The sequence below is a fragment of the Nicotiana tabacum genome, chromosome 22, assembly GCF_000715075.1.
Source record: "Nicotiana tabacum cultivar K326 chromosome 22, ASM71507v2, whole genome shotgun sequence".
In the NCBI taxonomy this organism is placed as follows: domain Eukaryota; kingdom Viridiplantae; phylum Streptophyta; class Magnoliopsida; order Solanales; family Solanaceae; genus Nicotiana; species Nicotiana tabacum.
Window position 1 is genome coordinate 112373440 of NC_134101.1, and position 19447 is coordinate 112392886.

The 19447-nt window shown below is 36.3% G+C and overlaps 2 protein-coding genes across 3 annotated transcripts; one reads left to right on the forward strand and one right to left on the reverse strand.

Moving 5' to 3' along the window:
• The first annotated feature begins 1838 nt into the window (after nucleotides 1-1838).
• Nucleotides 1839-14921, forward strand: LOC107811137 (calmodulin-binding transcription activator 5). 2 transcript variants are annotated; one of them, XM_075244579.1, is made up of 13 exons: nucleotides 1839-2639; nucleotides 4609-4734; nucleotides 4983-5098; nucleotides 6684-6772; nucleotides 6940-6985; nucleotides 9438-9600; nucleotides 9948-10067; nucleotides 10174-10235; nucleotides 11131-11526; nucleotides 11992-12689; nucleotides 12967-13510; nucleotides 13976-14281; nucleotides 14382-14921. In XM_075244579.1, the coding sequence occupies exons 1-13, from the start codon at nucleotides 2576-2578 to the stop codon at nucleotides 14430-14432; spliced, it is 2781 nt and encodes a 926-aa protein (XP_075100680.1). In that variant the 5' UTR covers nucleotides 1839-2575; the 3' UTR covers nucleotides 14433-14921. The 2 variants fall into 2 exon arrangements, with proteins under 2 accessions (XP_075100680.1, XP_075100681.1); XM_075244580.1 differs by having other exon boundaries at nucleotides 2099-2639; nucleotides 6679-6772.
• Nucleotides 14922-15724: 803 nt separating this feature from the next.
• On the reverse strand, nucleotides 15725-18586 carry LOC107806533 (GTP-binding protein SAR2). The gene is made up of 3 exons (XM_016630699.2): nucleotides 18348-18586; nucleotides 17755-17886; nucleotides 15725-16515 (listed from the first exon to the last, which is right to left on the reverse strand). The coding sequence occupies exons 1-3, from the start codon at nucleotides 18474-18476 to the stop codon at nucleotides 16195-16197; spliced, it is 582 nt and encodes a 193-aa protein (XP_016486185.1). The 5' UTR covers nucleotides 18477-18586; the 3' UTR covers nucleotides 15725-16194.
• Nucleotides 18587-19447: the final 861 nt, after the last annotated feature.

Consider the following 19447-nt stretch of genomic DNA (forward strand, 5'->3'; position numbering starts at 1 on the left):
TGGAGAGAGGAAGAAACTTAGAAAACTTGGTGAAGGTGAAAGTAAAGCTTTGATTCAAATGAAGAACATGTATTTATATATTCACGGCGACGGTTTGGTGGCGCTAGTGGCCATCCATCGCTGGCAAGTATTAATGGTTTAGGAACTGAACCAACAGGACGTTTTGGTCACCTCAACCGCCTATGTCACGGGGATGAAGTCATTATCAAGGTCTTCGAAAAATTGAGGCTCAAGTCGTTTCTTATCATTTTACTCTAAGAAATGAGGGGACTATCTGTATATGGTAGAAATAGGGGTTGTCCGATTTCGTCCTTCGATGGAGAAAAAAATACCACATCGAAAGGCCAGGACGTCGAGTCTGGGATTGAGGTTTCTTTCCAAGATCAAGGTCAACATCGTTAATCGAGGTCAAAAAGGGGGCATGCTTCGAACTCATGCCGATATAAAGCAGTAACGGAAAGGGCGAGATATCCGCAACGGACCGAAGATCGTGGCGTGAATCTCGAAAAGGATTAGTCTATAGCGGTTAAATAGCTGTTAATATGATTTTCTACTATAATTAGAAGTGTACCTTATTTAGGACTCCCCTACTGTATAAAGGGGGACCCCAATCATTTGTATCCATCATTATTTCACTGAGTTGAATTATCGCGTCTCGTGTTTTTTTCGTCCGTGTGAATGCTTATTTTGGTGGTTATTTATTCATTTGCTATTCTTATTATCACACCTCGAGGCTATCACAAATCGAGGTCGAGATTGGCTTGCATACCGATTTGATCTATTTTATTCTCTAATTTATCTATTTAATTCCTTATTTATCAATTGGTATTGGATTAAATCAAATAGATAATTAACTTAAGCCAAACAAAATAATCTATGAATGTAACTGTTTACCCTAAAATTTGAGTAACAATTAATTTGTTTGGCTTAAGTTAATTATCTATTTGATAAGTTAAGTGTTTATTTGGAACGAACTTTCAAAGTCAACTTATGATAATTTACACTGTTCATTCACAAAAATGTATACCACATTTTAAAATATAATTATTTATTTGAAACTTTATTTTAATAATATTAATATTATGTTACAAAAATCGTAACATGACTCGGTATACACATGTGCCAGAAAACTATTAACTATAAAATAACCATGACATATTTAAAAAACCAAGTTGTAATAGTGCATTTGATACGTGCTAAGAGTTATTTCATCTTAAATTCAAATACAGTCACAAAAACAAACGATAGCAGTATTAATTAATACTCCGCCCATTTCAATTTAGATGAGTTAGTTTGACTCGGCACGAAATTTAAAAGGGTATTTAGATTGACTTTTAAGCTGGTCAAATTAGCTTTTAAGCTCTTTTAAACTTTTTTCAGTGTTTGGCAAAGTCAAAAAGTGCTTAAAATAAGTTAAAAATTGCTTAAAACAAGCCAAAAACAATAAGCCGAGCAATCCCAATTTATTGTTTTTTGGCTTAAAAGCTATTTCTGCTGAAAAGCCACTTTTTTAAGCCAATCCAAACGGGCTCTAAGAAAAAAAAAAGAAGATTTTTGAACTTGTGGTATGAAAAGTTTAAGGGGTAAAAACTTTGTGGGTCCATAATATTTGTACGAATATAAAAGCTTCTCATTAAGGGTAAAATAGGTAAAATAAAGAGTTTAAAGTTGAATTATTTTTAATTATAGAAATGTGTCATTTTTTTTGGAATGAACTAATAAGTAAAGTGTGTCGTCAAAATTGAAACAAACAGAGTATTGTGAAGTGAATTCATAATTGAAAGTTATTTTAATTTAATAAATGGATATAAGTATTTTAGAGAGTTCATTAGAAAGTTGAAAGAGAAAAGAAGGAAAAGTCATATGGGGTCTACGTGTACCCGGATATAGTTTACGTGTCAGCCTCCGTTCGGTTCGGCTGCAACAAATCTTTTCCTTGGATCGATCGTTCGTACGAATGATATGGACATTTATTGATCCGACCCGTATGCTGTCCCCATTAGCCAATCGAATTCCACCCAAAATTAGACTAATTTTTTTGGGGATTAGGTTACTCCAATATTATATTATATATTGACACTTTGTGCAGACAAAAAAAGCAGCCATTGATGTGCTTTCATTGTAGAATAGAACTACTGGTCATAGGCTGACTCATATCTGAATTTGGGTTTTGACTGATCAGTTACAAAGCTTCATTATTTTCAAGAATTAGCTCATAATTTTTCATGGTTTTGATTAGTTTTCGGATGGGGTTTTGGTTGTTTAGTAAAGATTCTAAATTTGAATGATTAGTTTGGTGGGTTTTGAAAAAGCTTCATTATTTTCAACAATTAGCTCACGGATTTTATTGGTTTTTAGATGGGTTTGTGGTTCTTGAAGTAAAGATTCCAACTTTGGTAGGTTTGGATGTTTGTTATGTCATGTGAAAGCAGCATATCTGGGTTTTGATTAATCATTCACAAAGCTTTATTATTTTCAAAAACTTCATGGGTTTTTAGATGGGGTATTGGTTCTTGGAGTAAAGATTCTAACTTTGAATGATTTAGTTTGGTGGGGTTTTGAGTTTTGTTGCGTTATGGAAAGCAGCAGAGCAGGACAACTCGCTGGGTCGGATATTCATGGCTTCCACACTCTGCAAGGTATTATATCTGTTACTTTGATTTTGCTAGTTTATGCAAAAATGCTTGGTTGTGTATGACAAAAGAGCAGTTTTATTGCAACTTAGGGGTTGACTCTGAATCAGGTACCAAAAAGACTAAAGGTAGGATCATGTAAGACTTATAATGCTAAGAGTAATTCCTCGGAATGTGGCATATAAAGTTTGTTGGAATATTATCACTATAACAACTAAGTTAAGAATTGTACCTATTTCACACGATTCTCAACCTACTGCAAAGTCAGAATCGGGATTTGCTATGCTCTAGGAACATAATAAGCTGTATTATGTCATTTGCATTTCTTCAATCTATCCTGAAAAAAATGATGCCTGAAGAACTATACTTATAGTTAAGTGATGTTTCTGCTGCTCCATATTTAAATTTCATGAAAATCTCTCTGCCATGCGTTAAGCCTCTTAATTTATATTATAATTATAATACAAGATCAGTTCTTATCGAAGTAACAAGGAGTTCCTTGATTTTGACTAAACAATCGTATGAGATTGAGGTTTGAGGTTTGAGGATCAAAGTTAGAAGAAGACTTGGCAACTTGATGGGCTGGTTAAAAGATATCAGCATGATAAATTTTCCTGAATAGTAATTTCATCGACCATTTTTTGGAGAACTGTGGTTTTCGGCGAACGTGTGCATACTTTAGAGTATTTAACCGGGTAAGTATTACCTTCCACCAACACAGTTACCGGGTTACTCTTTATACTAAGGCTTTGAGAAGAAACCACTTTTTTTTGCCTCTATGGGGATTTGAACCCTGGTCTCCCATGGTTTTCATCTCATTTATTGACCGCTAGGCCAAATTCTTGGGTGCTTCATCGACCATTATATGACAAGTGCATGAGAATGACATATTAAATTATTATACAACAACTATGTTTCAGTCCGAAACAAGTTGGGATCCGCTATATGAATCCTCACTCTTCATTTAAGCTCAACTCATATTATCATCATCAAATAAAATAAAAGTGAAAATAAGTTTTATATATATATATATAGAAGGATTGTCTAACAAGTCTAAAACCTATTCCCAACTAGTAGACATATTAACTTATTATGATTTTCATAAATTAAATTAATGTCCTTTTTAAAGTTAGACATGAAGATAGATGTTGCTTTGCACGGTTCAGTAATTGATTTGTGTCAATCCGGAAATTGCATATCAAGAAAAAAAGGAAATTAGTTTACCATAAAATGAACAACAATAACAACAGCAACATACCCAGTGTAGTCCCACAAGTGGGGTCTGGGGAGGGTAGTGTGTACGCAGTCCTTATCCCTACCTTGTGCAAGTAGATGGGTTGTTTTCGATAGATGCTCGGCTCAAGGAAAACAAAGTCACGATAGTATTGAAAGGAAACTATAATAATGAAGAAGTCACAAAAAAAAAGAGCAGTAACAACAACAATATAATACAAAAATCAACAACAACAAATCCAGTGAGATCCCACAAGTGGGGTCTGAGGAGGGTTGTGTGTATACAAACCTTACCCCTACCTTGGAAAGGTAAAGGGGCTGTTTCCGATAGACCTTCGGCTCAGAAATGAGAACAAAGTAAATGTTGCTTCCTTGACCACTTTGGTGAATGAAGTATCATCTAGTGTGAAAGTGTTTCTAACAAGTTATTAATTAAATGTGAGTGAAGCCAGAACTCTTTGTCCTTTTGTGATAGTTAGGACGCCATATCATTATGGAAATAAACTACGAGCTCCTGAATTCGTGGAAAATGAGAGCAAAGTGATGGCGAGAAAAGGTCCCTTGATTTTATAATGACTAGATGGATGCACAAAGTAATCGTGTAGAGGTACAACACTGTTACGTTCAGATCAGAATTGGCGCTGACCTTTCTGCTATTGCTTGTAGTTTTTGAATTTTGGTTGATTTACTTTCTTGAATCATCCTTGCTGATTAAAAGTGATATTTTCTGTTGCTTGCACAGATTTGGATATTCCCAGTATAATGGAAGAAGCGAAGATGAGGTGGCTCCGACCAAATGAGATTCATGCAATATTGTGCAACTACAAGTACTTCAACATCTTTGTCAAGCCTGTGAACTTGCCGACGAGTAATGCCACTCTAAGCGACTACCTTTTATGGTCTTTGTCTTGCGATGATTTCTTTCTTGTTTTGTGTAGTGTAATATTAAATGAAATGGAACATGACTTCAGTAAACAAAGTAATACCCAGCAATGAACTCAGTGCTTGGGATTACTTGTGAATAATATTTTACTTATTTAAAAAAAGACATCAGTAAAGTGAACTTCTAGGACATGTTAGGTTCTGTTGATTTATGTAATCTTCTCACTACAACAGGTGGCACAATCGTGTTGTTTGATCGTAAGATGCTCAGGAATTTCCGGAAAGACGGTCATAACTGGAAGAAGAAAAAGGACGGGAAAACAGTAAAAGAAGCTCACGAACACTTAAAAGTGAGTGTCAAATGATCCTGAGTGTGTCATACTTCCCATAATTTTTTGCTAGCTTGCTTGTTATACATGTAATGGGAGGTGCTCGTTATTGCTGTTCTGCTATATTTCTGGTTTCTGCTTTTTCTGGTTATAGTTGCTTTTGAAATCTCTTCGCCTTCTTTTCTGTTATAAGTATCATTGATGTAAATCTAACACCTGAATTTAAGATGATATAAGAAATTTCTGCTCCACTTTATCTCTGTGGCTTAATCGTAAAATCCTGTATGCAACCTTTGCTAAATGTTTTTACGAATTTACTTGTTCTGTACAGCACTACTTTTTTGGCTTTTTTTGTTCCCACCGTGTACAAGGTTGGCAATCGTTGTCGATACAGCTCCCTTAGACTTATCGAGAAAAAATTGTAGCCTATCTCATGCTATGCACGAGTTTTAAGTGGCAGAAGATAAGGGAGGCAGATTTAAAGTTTATACGGCCAAATATTCAGTCACACCCCTTTTGTTATTGTTTTGGATTTGGACTCAAGATGTTGAGGCTGATTACTGCATGTAGTAGAAGTCATTGAGTGGTGCAAAATACAGACTTAGACATAATCGATGTGAGACATCGGAAATAGATGAACATTTGAATCACATTCTCTCCTATATTGCATCACGTTGGCGGGCGAGAGCTTACTGTCACACTAACCCACAGAATCCAATGAAACTTCTTATCGCACAGTGCTGAACCTCGCAACAAGTTTGTACATGGCCTGTCAATTTTTCATCTACTGCGGCTACATGACTGGAAGAGGCTAGAATAAACGCATCTTTGTGCTGAAATGGTGGAGCTCATTCAGGAACTAGCTAGAATGCCCATGATCAGCTTTATCATTGTTGGAGATAATTATGCATTAGGTATTAACCAGAGACCAAAACCGCATAACCAAACAATTGTGTATCCAAAGACTCATGGAACTAAGACCATCTCCAGTATTAACAGTAGATACTGCTGTGCTTTTGTTTCTCGGGCGCTCGAAAAATGATTGAACAGACCTAGCTAGATGCAAAATGACCCAATGCAATACACAAATTTTAATCTGCATACATCTAGCTAAGGAGAGTTTCTTGTAATCCTAGTTGCTTTAGGATGTAGTCATTTTGAAAACCATCCATGCCTAGTTTTAATTGGTAAAGTCTAACTAGCTTTCTGTGAAACCTTTGGTTAATATATTAAATGTAGCGTTAGTATAAATATTTTTTCATTCTTTTTTATATCTTCTTTCATAGCATGTTTCTTTTGTCATTCCTACACCAGAACTATGGGTGCTTTATTTTTGCAATTCGCAAGCGTGAATTATCTTTTATAGCCTGATGCATAAGAGTTGTTAATCTTTTTGCTCAATGCATACAATAGAATGTCTCCCCTGAAAAGTAGAGATGCACTTTTTTGGTTTCAATTTTGTACTCTTCCCATCCATGTCCTTTTGTCCTCTTCTCTATTTCTGAATTTAATTTGCTCTCTTCCAGAAGATATGTATTTCAAGATCATGAGGTGGGATTTGCAATCTTTTCTGTGCTGGTCAAATCCATTTTGTTTCTTAGTGCAGGTTGGTAATGAAGAACGAATTCATGTATACTATGCACATGGAGAAGATCACCCGACCTTTGTTCGGAGATGTTACTGGCTACTTGACAAGTATGAAATACACTTTTTTGATGCTTGCATCAAGCCAATAAAGGGTTTCCCCTTTGTTTTTTTTTCCAGTTAACTGCAATGATAAATCATTTGCATACAGTTTCCACTTACACGAAACAACCTGTATCCTTTGAGTTTGATTTTTTCCATTTCTGTGCTTTTATCAGGTCCCTTGAACACATAGTCCTTGTTCATTATCGCGAAACTCAGGAGGTTTGTTTCCTTTATCTTGGTAACTTTCTCAATACATATCACTTATGAAAAAAGATCCTTCTTCAAAACATATCCATGTCTGCACGTTCCAGTTTCTTGTTGTCCTTGTTTAGACTTCCTGTTCAAATAACTTATTATTCATTTATGCACTTCTTTATTTTGGGATATATACCAGCAATTTCTTTGGCTCTACTATTTCATACTTAGAAGTACGTCAAGCCTGACTTTTACCTTTCTCAAAAAAAAAAAAAAAGAAAGAAAAAGTACGTCAAGCCTGTCTGGCCATCTGAATAATGTATAGCAAGTAGTAGCACATATTCAACACTGTTATTAAACAGTTTGGTCAACAGTTCACATTTTTTAACTCGTTACCACCCAAATGCGGTGTAGAAATGTATCTATATATCGTAGCATTCTGAGATTCCTAGTGTGAAGGGACGAGATTTGCTAACTACAGCAGGAGCAGTATTATATGTGGTGTCATCCCTCATTGCAGGGATATGTTAGGTGGTTTTTATCTATGTAGACGACGATTGGCATTATGTATGTAGATTATCCTTTCTCCTGTTTTTCAGTCCATCTACACTGTCAGTGCCCTGAGTAGGATACACCTTGTCTGTCACACAAGGTTGAAGCGTTGAAGTTTGTAGCAGATTGCTGTTCTGTTCCTCTGCTATCTCATGCAGTGAGCAGGAGGACAGGCATTGATTGGATAGGGAGATGAATCAGAGAAAACTTTTTGTATGAGTCTGGAAATGTTTACAAACAATAACTACGGCTCAGTCCCAAACAAGTTGGGTCGGTCATATGAAACCTCACTTCATTTAAGCTCAACTCATATCATCATCATACCAAATAAAATAGAAGTGAAAAACAAGTCAAATATATATATACTTTCTACAACAAGCCTAAAACCTATTCCCAGCTAGTAGATATCACTTATATGGATCTAGTCTGGAAATGTTTGTTTTTCCTTCTTTTTTCCTGCTTTTTTGGTTGTGCGGTGGGGAGTGAAGAGGGAACTGGGAACAATGGTGATGGTGGTATAATCTTCATGCAGTGTGAATTTGTATTCATTTTTTTTCCTTTTCATTTTCTATATGATCCTGATTAAGAACAATGATAGATAATATATATTAGTTGTTCAAAAGCTGGAAGAGAACCGACTTTCTGTGGTGAATTGTTCACCTCTTAGTTGATAACAAAAGGAAGGTGAGTATAACTTCTTTATCCCAAAAAAAAGGAGCGGAAGTGCACCTCCAGACTGGTAATTCTGTATAATGGTATGTTATGCACTTATCTGAGCTGGATCTGGCATGCTTCAATTACTTACCCAAGGACAATTGCTTTTTGGTAACTCCGCCTATGTCAAAATTGACTGAGATAACACACTGACATATCTTGTGCATGTGATTGTAAGCACTAACATGTTATTGTATATGTCGAACTTTCAGCACTTTTTAGGTTTGGATTTGTGGGGAATCGGGAAAAGCGTGCCTTTTTACTTTGTGGGCAGTCTTATCAAAGGCGCGCTTAAGCCCTGAAGCGAGGCTCAAAATATGTTGAGCGCTTCGCCTCGCTTAGTGGGCGCTTCAGTATTGTCATCAAGGCTCTAAGGCATAATTTTCCTTGCCAATGGACGTAATCCTAAAGAAACGATACTAAACAATTGATATTTCACTTTGTCGTAAATTTTCTTCCGTTTCTTTGTCCATATATTGGGCAATCATGCTTGTAGATATTAGTCTTGAACAACACATACATATTTGTCGTTTTTCTCTATTTGCGGTTTTCTTCATTAAAGCCCACACTTTATTTGCGCTTAAAACCCAACAGACCTTAGAGATTTTTGCGCTTTTCGCTTTTGATAACACTGTTTGTGGGCAGCAAGACGAGCAATCCTGAGAGCTGGGAATTTGAGGAGAAAGAGGATTACATATGTTAGTTGTTGCATTATCTGCAAATGCTCTGATGAAGATGTGGATCACCTCCTCCTACATTTTCAGGTGGTTATCACCTTGCTTGTGGTATGAGATGTTAGTGGTTAGAGCTGCAATGAGCAATGTCGGGCACAGTAAAGGAGGCACTTCTAGCTAAACTTTTATATAAGGAGAGAAATATTAGAGCTTTTGAATGGATAGAGAACGACTATCTATACTTGAGGAATAGCACCGCATTCCATGTTTCTTTTTGGTGAACTCATGAATTTCCAATTTGTATATAAGATCAGGTGCCATTTGTAGAGAATCATATTATGTAGTATACTCTCTGCTTTTTGGTATACTGCTTGTATATGGGAGATCTTCCCATTACTAATAAGATTATTTATTTTGTCCATCCCCCCCCAAAAAAAAAAATGGAACCTTTTCCCGTACTGGAATAAGTCCCTCTTTAAGTAGTTGTAAATATATCGAATGTTTTAATTCAGTTGTTGTCTATGTCTACCGTGCAGGCACAGGGCTCCCCAGCGACCTCTGTTGCCAAGGGTTCTCCAGCTACCCCGGTTAATTCCAATTCCAGTTCAGATCCATCTGATCCATCTGGTTGGGTTTTATCAGAAAAATGTAATTCCGTAGATGAACGGACGTATGGTTCCAGCCAACATGCACATTTAGGTACTGCAGAGTGGGCTTTCTAGAAATGATATCTTATTACGATTTTATTTAGTAGAATCTCAACTGCCTGAACTGAGCCTTCTATGAGTGGAGACATAAGCATCATGTTTAATCCTTCTGTCTAAGTTGTAGCTTCATAAATAAAACAACAGAATATCACTCTTGAAGATAATGGGATATTTTTATTATTAGGAACTTCTGAGCAATTTATCGTGCAACAAGATTGTGTCCTACTTATGCTATTAGATGTCGAACCTGCTGTAATCTTGGAATGTCCCAATAAGAAAAAACCTTTTTTTTCTCCTTTGGAATTGGCTCAATTAATTCCTGTCTTTTACTGATTGCAGAGCCTAACAGGGATGTGACCGCCAAAAATCATGAACAGAGACTTCTTGAGATTAATACACTTGAGTGGGATGAGCTTTTGGCACCTGACAATCCCAACAAGCTAATTGCAACTCAAGAAGGTATTGTGTATTCTTGTAAAATTGGTGCTTGTAGCCTGTGAGAAAGTTATCTGATCATTTGCCTAATTCATTGATCATGTATCCTTCCTTTTGTATCCATGTATAGCGGGAGGAAGGGCTTCAGTCGGGCAACAAAATCAAATTGAAGTTAATGGTTACAGCCTCAACGTAAGCGGTTCTAATATGCTGCTTGCTTCACTAGTACAATTCTCCACAGATCCTTCTTTTCTCTAACTCATCTTTTCTCGTTATTTCAAAATTTTGATACTACAGGATTAAGTTTAATGAAAGTAATGTTGTTTAGTAAGTTAGATTATATTTTTCTCATAGGCAATAAGGAAAACTCTTGAAGGGTAAATTAGCACCAAAATCAATATTATCTAATTACACGATGGGTTAATGAAAATAACTTTGGTACGCTAATTATTTTTCAGTAATTGTCTATTTAGTTGATTTATGTTTAACTTGTTTTTCTCAAACTCTTTTTTTTCCTTTTTAAATAACATGAACTGTCAGGTTCAATGAGTTATCTGTTCCGTCCGTGTTCTGCAAATTTTAACTGTCAAGCCACTGAGTCATCTGTTCTGGTGTTCTGCAGAATTTGATATTCCCAAACAACTTTTTCATTACTCCCATGGGCACCATGATTTAACCTTTTAATTTAGATAATTTTAATTTTGGACGCAATTTTATGTCTCCAACGTTTCAAGAGTGATATAACAAATGTGTTCACTTTTTCGTTGTTCATACTGTGCAATACTCATTATTAGATTTTATATGTATATATATGGGTCAATGTTGATATGCACGCATTATTCTATATACTACCTGTAAGGATTGTGCTGGCAAAAGCCTTCAGATATAAAAAATTGGCTTTTACATTGTGTCCATCTAATTAACCTAATCTCTAACTTCTGCTTTAAGTCTATCCTTAGCGATTGTCAAGTTCCGCCGTGAAATAATTTAACTTCTTCCTATTTACTTGGATTCCATGTGAAAAATAGTACTATTAATTTTTATTATTTATTTCTTTTGTATGGCTACTAATAATGGTGATTTGCAGGATGGCTCTTTATCTGTGTCGAGAGTACCTGTAGCATCTTTAGAAAGTTTTGTTTGCCAAGTGGCTGGAAGTGATACTGTAAATTTTAATCCTTCAAATGACATGCCCTTCCATTCCGGGGATGGTCAGATGACTTCAAATTTTCGAAAGAATGAGCCTGGAGTAACAACAGTGGGTGCAGGTGATTCCTTTGATAGTCTGAACAAGGATGGCCTCCAAACTCAGGACAGCTTTGGACGGTGGATTAACTACTTCATAAGTGATTCTCCAGGATCTGCAGATGAGATGATGACTCCTGAATCTTCAGTAACTATCGATCAATCATATGTAATGCAGCAGATATTCAACATAACCGAAATCTCTCCAACTTGGGCTCTTTCAAGTGAAGAAACAAAGGTTCTTTTTCTTCAAAGCCTTGCTACCTTGCTATAATAGCATCAGTTCACAAAAACATAACCTTCTCTCGCGATAAGAGAGAAGGAATGTCCCATTCCCATGTTTGGTTTAAGAAGTTCTATTTGCATTCATATATGAAAAAAGAAAATTTATCAATCTCATTGTACTAATGGAATATTAATACTCATTAGACATGTCCTGGTTTGACATAACATAACATTGAGTGACAGTCAACGCCTAGCTTACGTGTTGAATGTAATTAAATAAACAAATAACTTAATTCAGCTTTCCACGCTGTGGCTAAATTCAGTTTCACTTAAGTTATCAGAGAGAGAATTCACTTCTTAAACTTTTAGATATAAATCAAACAGTAGCCAATTACTGAGTGGAGGCAAGAGTTTCTAGATGCACACATTTTTTTTGAGCTATGATCTCAAAACTTATATTTTGTCTAAATCATTGCAGATCTTAGTGATTGGGCATTTTCCAGGAGCACAATCGCAACTGGCAAAGTCAAATTTGTTCTGCGTATGTGCAGATGTTTGTTTTCCTGCAGAATTTGTGCAGTCCGGGGTATATCGTTGTGTAATTTCACCTCAACCCCCTGGACTGGTAAGTTTGTATTTGAGTTTCGACGGTAATACACCAATCAGTCAAGTCATGACCTATGAGTTTCGAGCTCCTTCAGCATGCAAATGGACAGCTCCTCTGGAGGAACAGTCTAGTTGGGATGAATTTAGAGTTCAAATGAGGCTAGCTCATTTGCTCTTCTCTACATCTAAGAGCCTAAGCATTTTTTCCAGTAAAGTACACCAAGATTCCCTGAAAGAAGCAAAGCGATTTGTTCGAAAATGTTCGCACATTACTGATAATTGGGCATATTTGATCAAATCAATTGAAGACAGGAAACTCCCTGTCCCACATGCAAAAGACTGCTTGTTCGAGCTGTCTTTGCAAACAAAGTTTCATGAATGGCTGTTAGAAAGAGTTATTGGAGGGTGTAAAACCTCAGAGTGGGACGAGCAAGGTCAAGGAGTTATCCATTTGTGTGCTATCCTAGGTTATACTTGGGCTGTATATCCATTTTCCTGGTCAGGCTTATCATTGGATTACCGGGACAAGTATGGTTGGACAGCTCTTCACTGGGCTGCTCATTATGGAAGGTAATCCTTAGTGCAGCTAAGGGATTTTGAAATCATTATTATTTGATTGCTTAAAAATAATAATCATGAAGCTTCTTCTTATTTAAGTATATGTCTACTGCTGTCCACCAAAATGTCTACCCACGCCACCCCCTTTCCTCCACCTTCCTCCCACCTCCCCCAACCAAACAAAGGAAAAAATGTTTAATGAAATGAAAACATAACCAGGGTAATTTTATTTTGAATATTACAATTTTCAGCATATTGGTTACTTACTTTTGGGATTTTCGACTATCAGGGAGAAAATGGTTGCAACCCTTCTATCCGCCGGTGCAAAACCAAATTTGGTGACAGACCCTACTTCAGAGAACCCTGGTGGATCCACTGCTGCTGATCTTGCATCTAAAAATGGTTTTGAGGGTTTGGGGGCTTATCTTGCGGAGAAGGCTTTAGTTGCACACTTTAAGGATATGACCTTGGCTGGAAATGTTAGTGGTTCACTGCAGACCACTACTGAACATATAAACCCTGGAAACTTCACGGAGGAGGAGCTATATCTTAAGGATACTTTGGCAGCTTATCGTACTGCTGCTGATGCTGCTGCACGTATACAGGCTGCATTCAGAGAACATTCATTCAAAGTACAGACTAAAGCTGTCGAGTCTTCAAATCCGGAGATGGAAGCACGTAATATAGTTGCAGCTATGAAGATTCAGCATGCTTTCCGCAATTATGAGTCGCGGAAAAAACTGGCTGCTGCTGCGCGAATCCAATATAGGTTCCGTAGTTGGAAAATGCGGAAAGATTTTCTTAACATGCGGCGACATGCAATTAAAATTCAAGTAAGTTGCCCATTTTCTGTTTCTTTCTCAGAAGTCTGGATGATGAATTCGAGCCACCTCTTCCATCAAAAGGGCTGAAGTTCAAAATACTTCTTGTCTGTTTGATCCAAGTTAGAATTATGTTCCATCTTGCTGTAAATTTCAAGTGATCTGCTCACTGAGATGAGGTGGGCACTGTGTTCATTAACTGGAAGAAGAGATCAAACCATGCTATCTTCACATTGATTTCCTCAAATCTCCAATATAGCAATAAACCTGCAAAGGATGCTTTTATTGTTTTGAATATGCTACCTTATGCTATCAAATATTTCTTGAAATCAACTTATCCTAGGAAAAAGAAAAAGTAACTCTTCTGTTGATACTGCTACATCTCTTCCTGTAGACATTTTTTTTTGAAAAGATAAATAATTTTATTAAGTAGACAGGACAAATTTAAATAGTGGAACATACCTCTGGTTTATGCAGGCTGTGTTCCGTGGTTTCCAAGTCCGGAAGCAGTATCGCAAGATAGTTTGGTCTGTTGGGGTGCTTGAAAAGGCAGTGTTGAGATGGCGTTTGAAGAGAAAAGGCTTTCGTGGTCTTCAGGTTCAATCTAGTCAAGCAGTGGATATCAAGCCTGATGGTGATGTGGAGGAGGACTTCTTCCGAGCCAGTAGGAAACAAGCTGAGGAGCGTGTTGAAAGGTCTGTTGTACGAGTTCAGGCCATGTTCCGTTCAAAGCGAGCACAAGAAGAATATAGGAGGATGAAATTGGAACATGATAATGCTACGGTAAGGGAGCACTTCCTTTGATTTTCTTTTTTTTTGAAGGGAGACAAACTTCAATGTGCAACTCATTTCTTGATATTTACCATATTTTCTGTTTTGGCAGCTGGAATACGAAAGGGCTTCTCTTCTCAATCCTGATATCCAGATAGGTTAAGAAGATGAGATAAAAGTATTTCCCTGAAATATTTGGAGCTACAATGGCATTATTGATCGGTAACCCAGGCAAACAATCCCCCTCCAAAAAACATCATGCTATCGATTACATCGCTATGTGTGCTTCTTTTGCAAATCGATTTGTACATTAGTAGAGATCTTGTAAATTGGTAGATTGAGTTATCATCTAGCTTCGACCCTCCAAATGTTTTAGAAAAGCGTGGGTTGTTTGTCACTTGCAGTAACCTGTTTAGAGGAGTAAAACTGACATGTCGCTTCTATGGTTAAGAGGTTAAGCTTGCTCGGTCTTGCCTGACTAAGATGATGTTCAATATGCAGTATTGATTCTCATGATATGATGATTTGACATTTCTATTATCAAATGGGGCATGGGCCTCATAGTCAAGTTCACGTGAGCATGATAAACACCTCAATGCTAGTCTTGAATATTGATTTTGGATGAAATGGCACAAATAAATAATTTTGATTCTTTGATTTGCTTTCATTTTTGAAATTTAATGCTTGAAACTTATGGAGAAATACTTGGAAGTCACTCGGAAGTCCAACAAACTCAAGAACAACAGTATAATTATAATGGTCTTGGATTTGTTTTCTCATGCCACGTCACTCGATGTGTGGCATGAACATCAAAGGATTCCCAACAAGTATCAGAAAAGCAAAGTAATGTTCACCTAGTGGTTACAAGCGCAGCCAACGATGGGCACATAGCATCCATCCTGCCGAAGATAAGGGATTGGCAGGAGGAATACTCAAATCTCTTACTTTAGAATATAGTCCGAGTGAAGAAATATTTTCCCTGATGTGAAGGAAGCTAATGGATGATTAGTTAACATTCCTCCACTATAAGTAGTTATTCATATTGGCAATTTATAGAAGGCATTAGGAGCCCGTTTGGACATAAGAAATTTTTTATTTTTTTTTTCAAATTTTTTTTATTTTTTTTATCATAAATTTTCAAATTTCACTTGAAGACACATTTTAGAATTTTTCAAAAATTTGAAAAACTCCAAAAAAATATTTTTCGAACTTTTCACTCAGATTACTTACAAAACTTCAAAAATAGCTCAAAATTATATTAATGTCCAAACAAAACTCTCATTTTCAATTTTTTTTTTACTTGAAAATTCTTTTCACTTTCTTTTGGAATTTTACAATTCTTATGTCCAAACGCCCACTAGATATTAGCAAGCCTGCATGCGTTGAAGTTCTATAAATAACCTAATTTTTATAGAAGGCATTAGGAGCACTAGATTAGGCTAGCCATCTCTTGCATTTGAAGGAAATTAAGAACCTAAACTGTATAAATAATAAAACTAAAATATTTACCCCTCAAGAGGTGTTGACAACGCCCGACTTTACCCAAGAAACGAGCCAAAAATGGCAGGAGGATGAGAGGATTACCTGCTTTAGTTATTGTGCTTTCCTCATACATAGTTTCTACCAGTCACTCTTGGAACACACAGTTCTGTATATCTTTTTTTCCCTTCTGCTAAGGGCATTATATACAGAGAGATAAGATCTACAAAGACACGGAAAGAGTGAAGATAACCTATAACTAGAAAGAAGATACTAAAAAACTAGTCTTTCTATCCAGTACAACCCGACATACGTCCTCTGTCACAAGTCCAACATATACCTTCTTGATTGGGAAAAATTCTCTTTGTTCTTGCCCCCCCTTCCCCACCAATGGGTTGGAATCACAAAGATGAAATTTGCCAAGAAGTACTTTGTGGTAAACTCTCCTACTTGATGTATTGCGACATCCACTTGAAGCCCTCACCATATCCCATCTTGCGCACAATGCTGCACATAAACACCTCAATTGGACGGACATTTGTACCAGCGAGGTTGACGTTACCCTTGCCAGTGGTCACACCAGTTAGGCCCAAGTGATAACGCAGCTCGTCTTCTGAAGCAGCATATGGTATATCAATCTTGTTTCCCAGAATGAGAAATGGGACATTTGCCAATGTCTCATCTGAGAGAAGCCCATCTAATTCCTTCTTTGACTCGGGAAACCTCTCTCGGTCATAAGCATCAACAAGGTAAACAACAGCATCCACCTACAAATGGAAAAACGTGCTTGTCAAGCAGTAGTAGAGTATGGAAAGCCTAGATTCGGAAACTATTACAACAGACTTGCAAATATCCATGTCAATACTGACCTACTAAAAACCTTGAAGCTAATGGTGCACAGACTTGACCTTTATTAAAGCCAAAATGTCACATATAACTTGACTGATCCACCATAATCCCAAAATGATTGATGTCATAAGCAACTAGAGAACAACACAAAATTTTCCATAGCTTGCCATATATTTAAAACACGAGAGTAACTATATACACATTCAACACGATGGTCAACATAAACTTGAATATGAGAGCATTAGTTGTTGAGGAATCTTTAAATCCTCAACAACATAATGTTCCATAGAACTGCATTGTAAAAATCTCAATTTTACATATGACTTGACAGTGCAAGTTCTTAAAAATTCTCCACTACACAAAAGAATCTAGCCTAAACCCAAATCTTTCATGTTCCTGATGACTTCTATCTTCAAAGGTCACCTGCAAAGTCCTTTTGTGACATTATCATAATTAAAATTGGTAATTATTTCATCATAAGACTATTTTTCCAATGTTTAAGATATACTTCTTGCCATTTCATGCGTGAATTATACAGCTTATCCATGTTTACCAAACAAAGAACTGCATTCTTAGTATATATTACTGAGTGTCCTACTCCTAAATTGAGACCCCAGACAAGGTCAAACCAATACCAGACAACTGGTACCAAACAAGGTTCAAAAGAATTGTTATATTTGTTCTACCTTAAAGTGATACTTCAGCAATAGGAACGTGTTTGACAAGGAAACACAATAAATAGTGATAACCGTTAAGTTATAACCAACTACGAGCATCTCTATTCCTTGTTCTTCACTACTCAAGCTGTGAAAGAGTGCTCTCATCCCTAAATGAAGCACATAGCAATGCCAAAAGAAGTGCACTAGTGCAGTAATATGACCAAACAGGAAATATGATCAGCCCTCTATCTACAAATATATATGCGGTTGATAAGACAAATTATGTTATTAGAAATCAAACTCAAATATCATTTCAACTTATAAAGCACTGCTGAAATTTTTGAAATATACAGGCTCGAGCAAATTTTAAATCGAATAGCTGATAAATATAAAAGCTTTAGCCCATGCTCAACATTTAAAGGTAAGTAAACAAAATAAGTTGCAAATAACCCAATTATAAATGAGTAAACTGGTGCTCTAACAATGCAAATTATTCACCTTGGCATAGTAGTCTCTCCAGACTCTTCTAGCAATTTGGTGTCCTCCTAAATCAAAAGCCTTGAACTTAATTTTACCTATACTCAACTCCTCTGATGTCGGGTATTGCGTAGGTTGATGCTGCACCAATCTCTGCATCAATGTTAACATGCACAATATAATACCAATAAAACATTTGAACTGGTTTCAATAACCTCCTAAATATAAAATACTTTTATTATCTCTATCACTAAAAATTAGCTCCACATGTGAACAAACATATCAATAATACTTCGCCCAGGTAGTCCTTTCTTTTTTTGGAATTATGGGGCCAACCTTGGGATAATAAATAGTTTAACATTTAAGACAAATAAAAGTTGGGATTTTTCCATCTATTAAGACCCATTTGATTCTAGAGGTTCTCTAAAAATAGAAAATTAATTCCTTAAATTTTGATAGTTAAGTCTCTAAGCAGACATACTTAATATAACAAATAAGCTTACGCAACTAGTTAGTGTTGCCTATATAGTCATGTGATTATAGTTTATTGTGATAAAAAGAAGAGGGGAAAAACCAACAAAAAAAAAAAAGAGAGAGAGAAAGAGAAAAAGAACCTCATCTTTCAACATATGAAGCAAAGTGGTTTTGCCAGCATTATCAAGTCCTAAAAACAATATCTTCGCATCCTTCTGCCACAATCCTAGTGATGCTAACACTCCGTAGAACCAATCCAACACAAACATCGCCTCTTCCTATTTGATGATCAAAAACCACTCAGCTTCAGGCGTTCCAATTTGTTCGATCTCTTTTTTCTGAGGTTCAGTGGTGGAATGAGGTACAGGTATTTATATTGGGGGTGAAGTTTGACTGGTTAATGGTGGAACCTGTTGCACATAAGGAAAGGTGATAGGAACCGGAGATAAAGATGGTGACTCGAATTGGCCGGTTGCGTGTTTTGCTGACGTGGAGAGAGACTATTGGGTGCTGCGCGTCATCAGAAGAGTGCTACACATCATTGGGACCTCCACGTCATAACAAGTGTGCTACCCAATTTTTTTCCTTTCTTATTTTTTGACCGATGCGATGATCCTTATACTACAAGAAATTTAAAATACTGAAAAAATAAAGACCCGTTCGATAGACTGCCAAAGCTACAAATCGTACGAGTTAAATTGGAGCTGAATTCCTTAAAAAGGTTGATAAAAACTTGCCAGCCAAAGAGAATCTTAAAATCTGAATGAGAATCTTTTGTGGGAAAAATCCTACACTAGGAGCCCGTTTGGACATACAAAATTTTTGCTTTTTTCCAAAAAATTTTGAAAACAATATTTGGTTATACATTTCTTACCAATTTTTCCAATTTCACTTGAAAATGCATTTTCAAATTTGAAAAAGTGGCTCTTACCAGTTTTTTAATTGAAAATGTATTTTCACTAGTTTTAATTTTACAAATTTACCCTGTACTTTTAAAATTCATAAAATGATCCCATCAATTATTAACCTACAACTACCCACGTATTTTTTCTCGACTATCAGATGAAGCTATTGCATCGGATAATGAACCATTTTCTTGTGACGGCTACCATATTGCTAAACAATAGCATGTTTGATTGTTTATTTCAAGTAATATAACTAAATTGAGACGGTTTAGATATTTTTACAAGTTATGGGGTATAAATCATATTTTATGATTTTGCAAAAAAAACATCCAAAT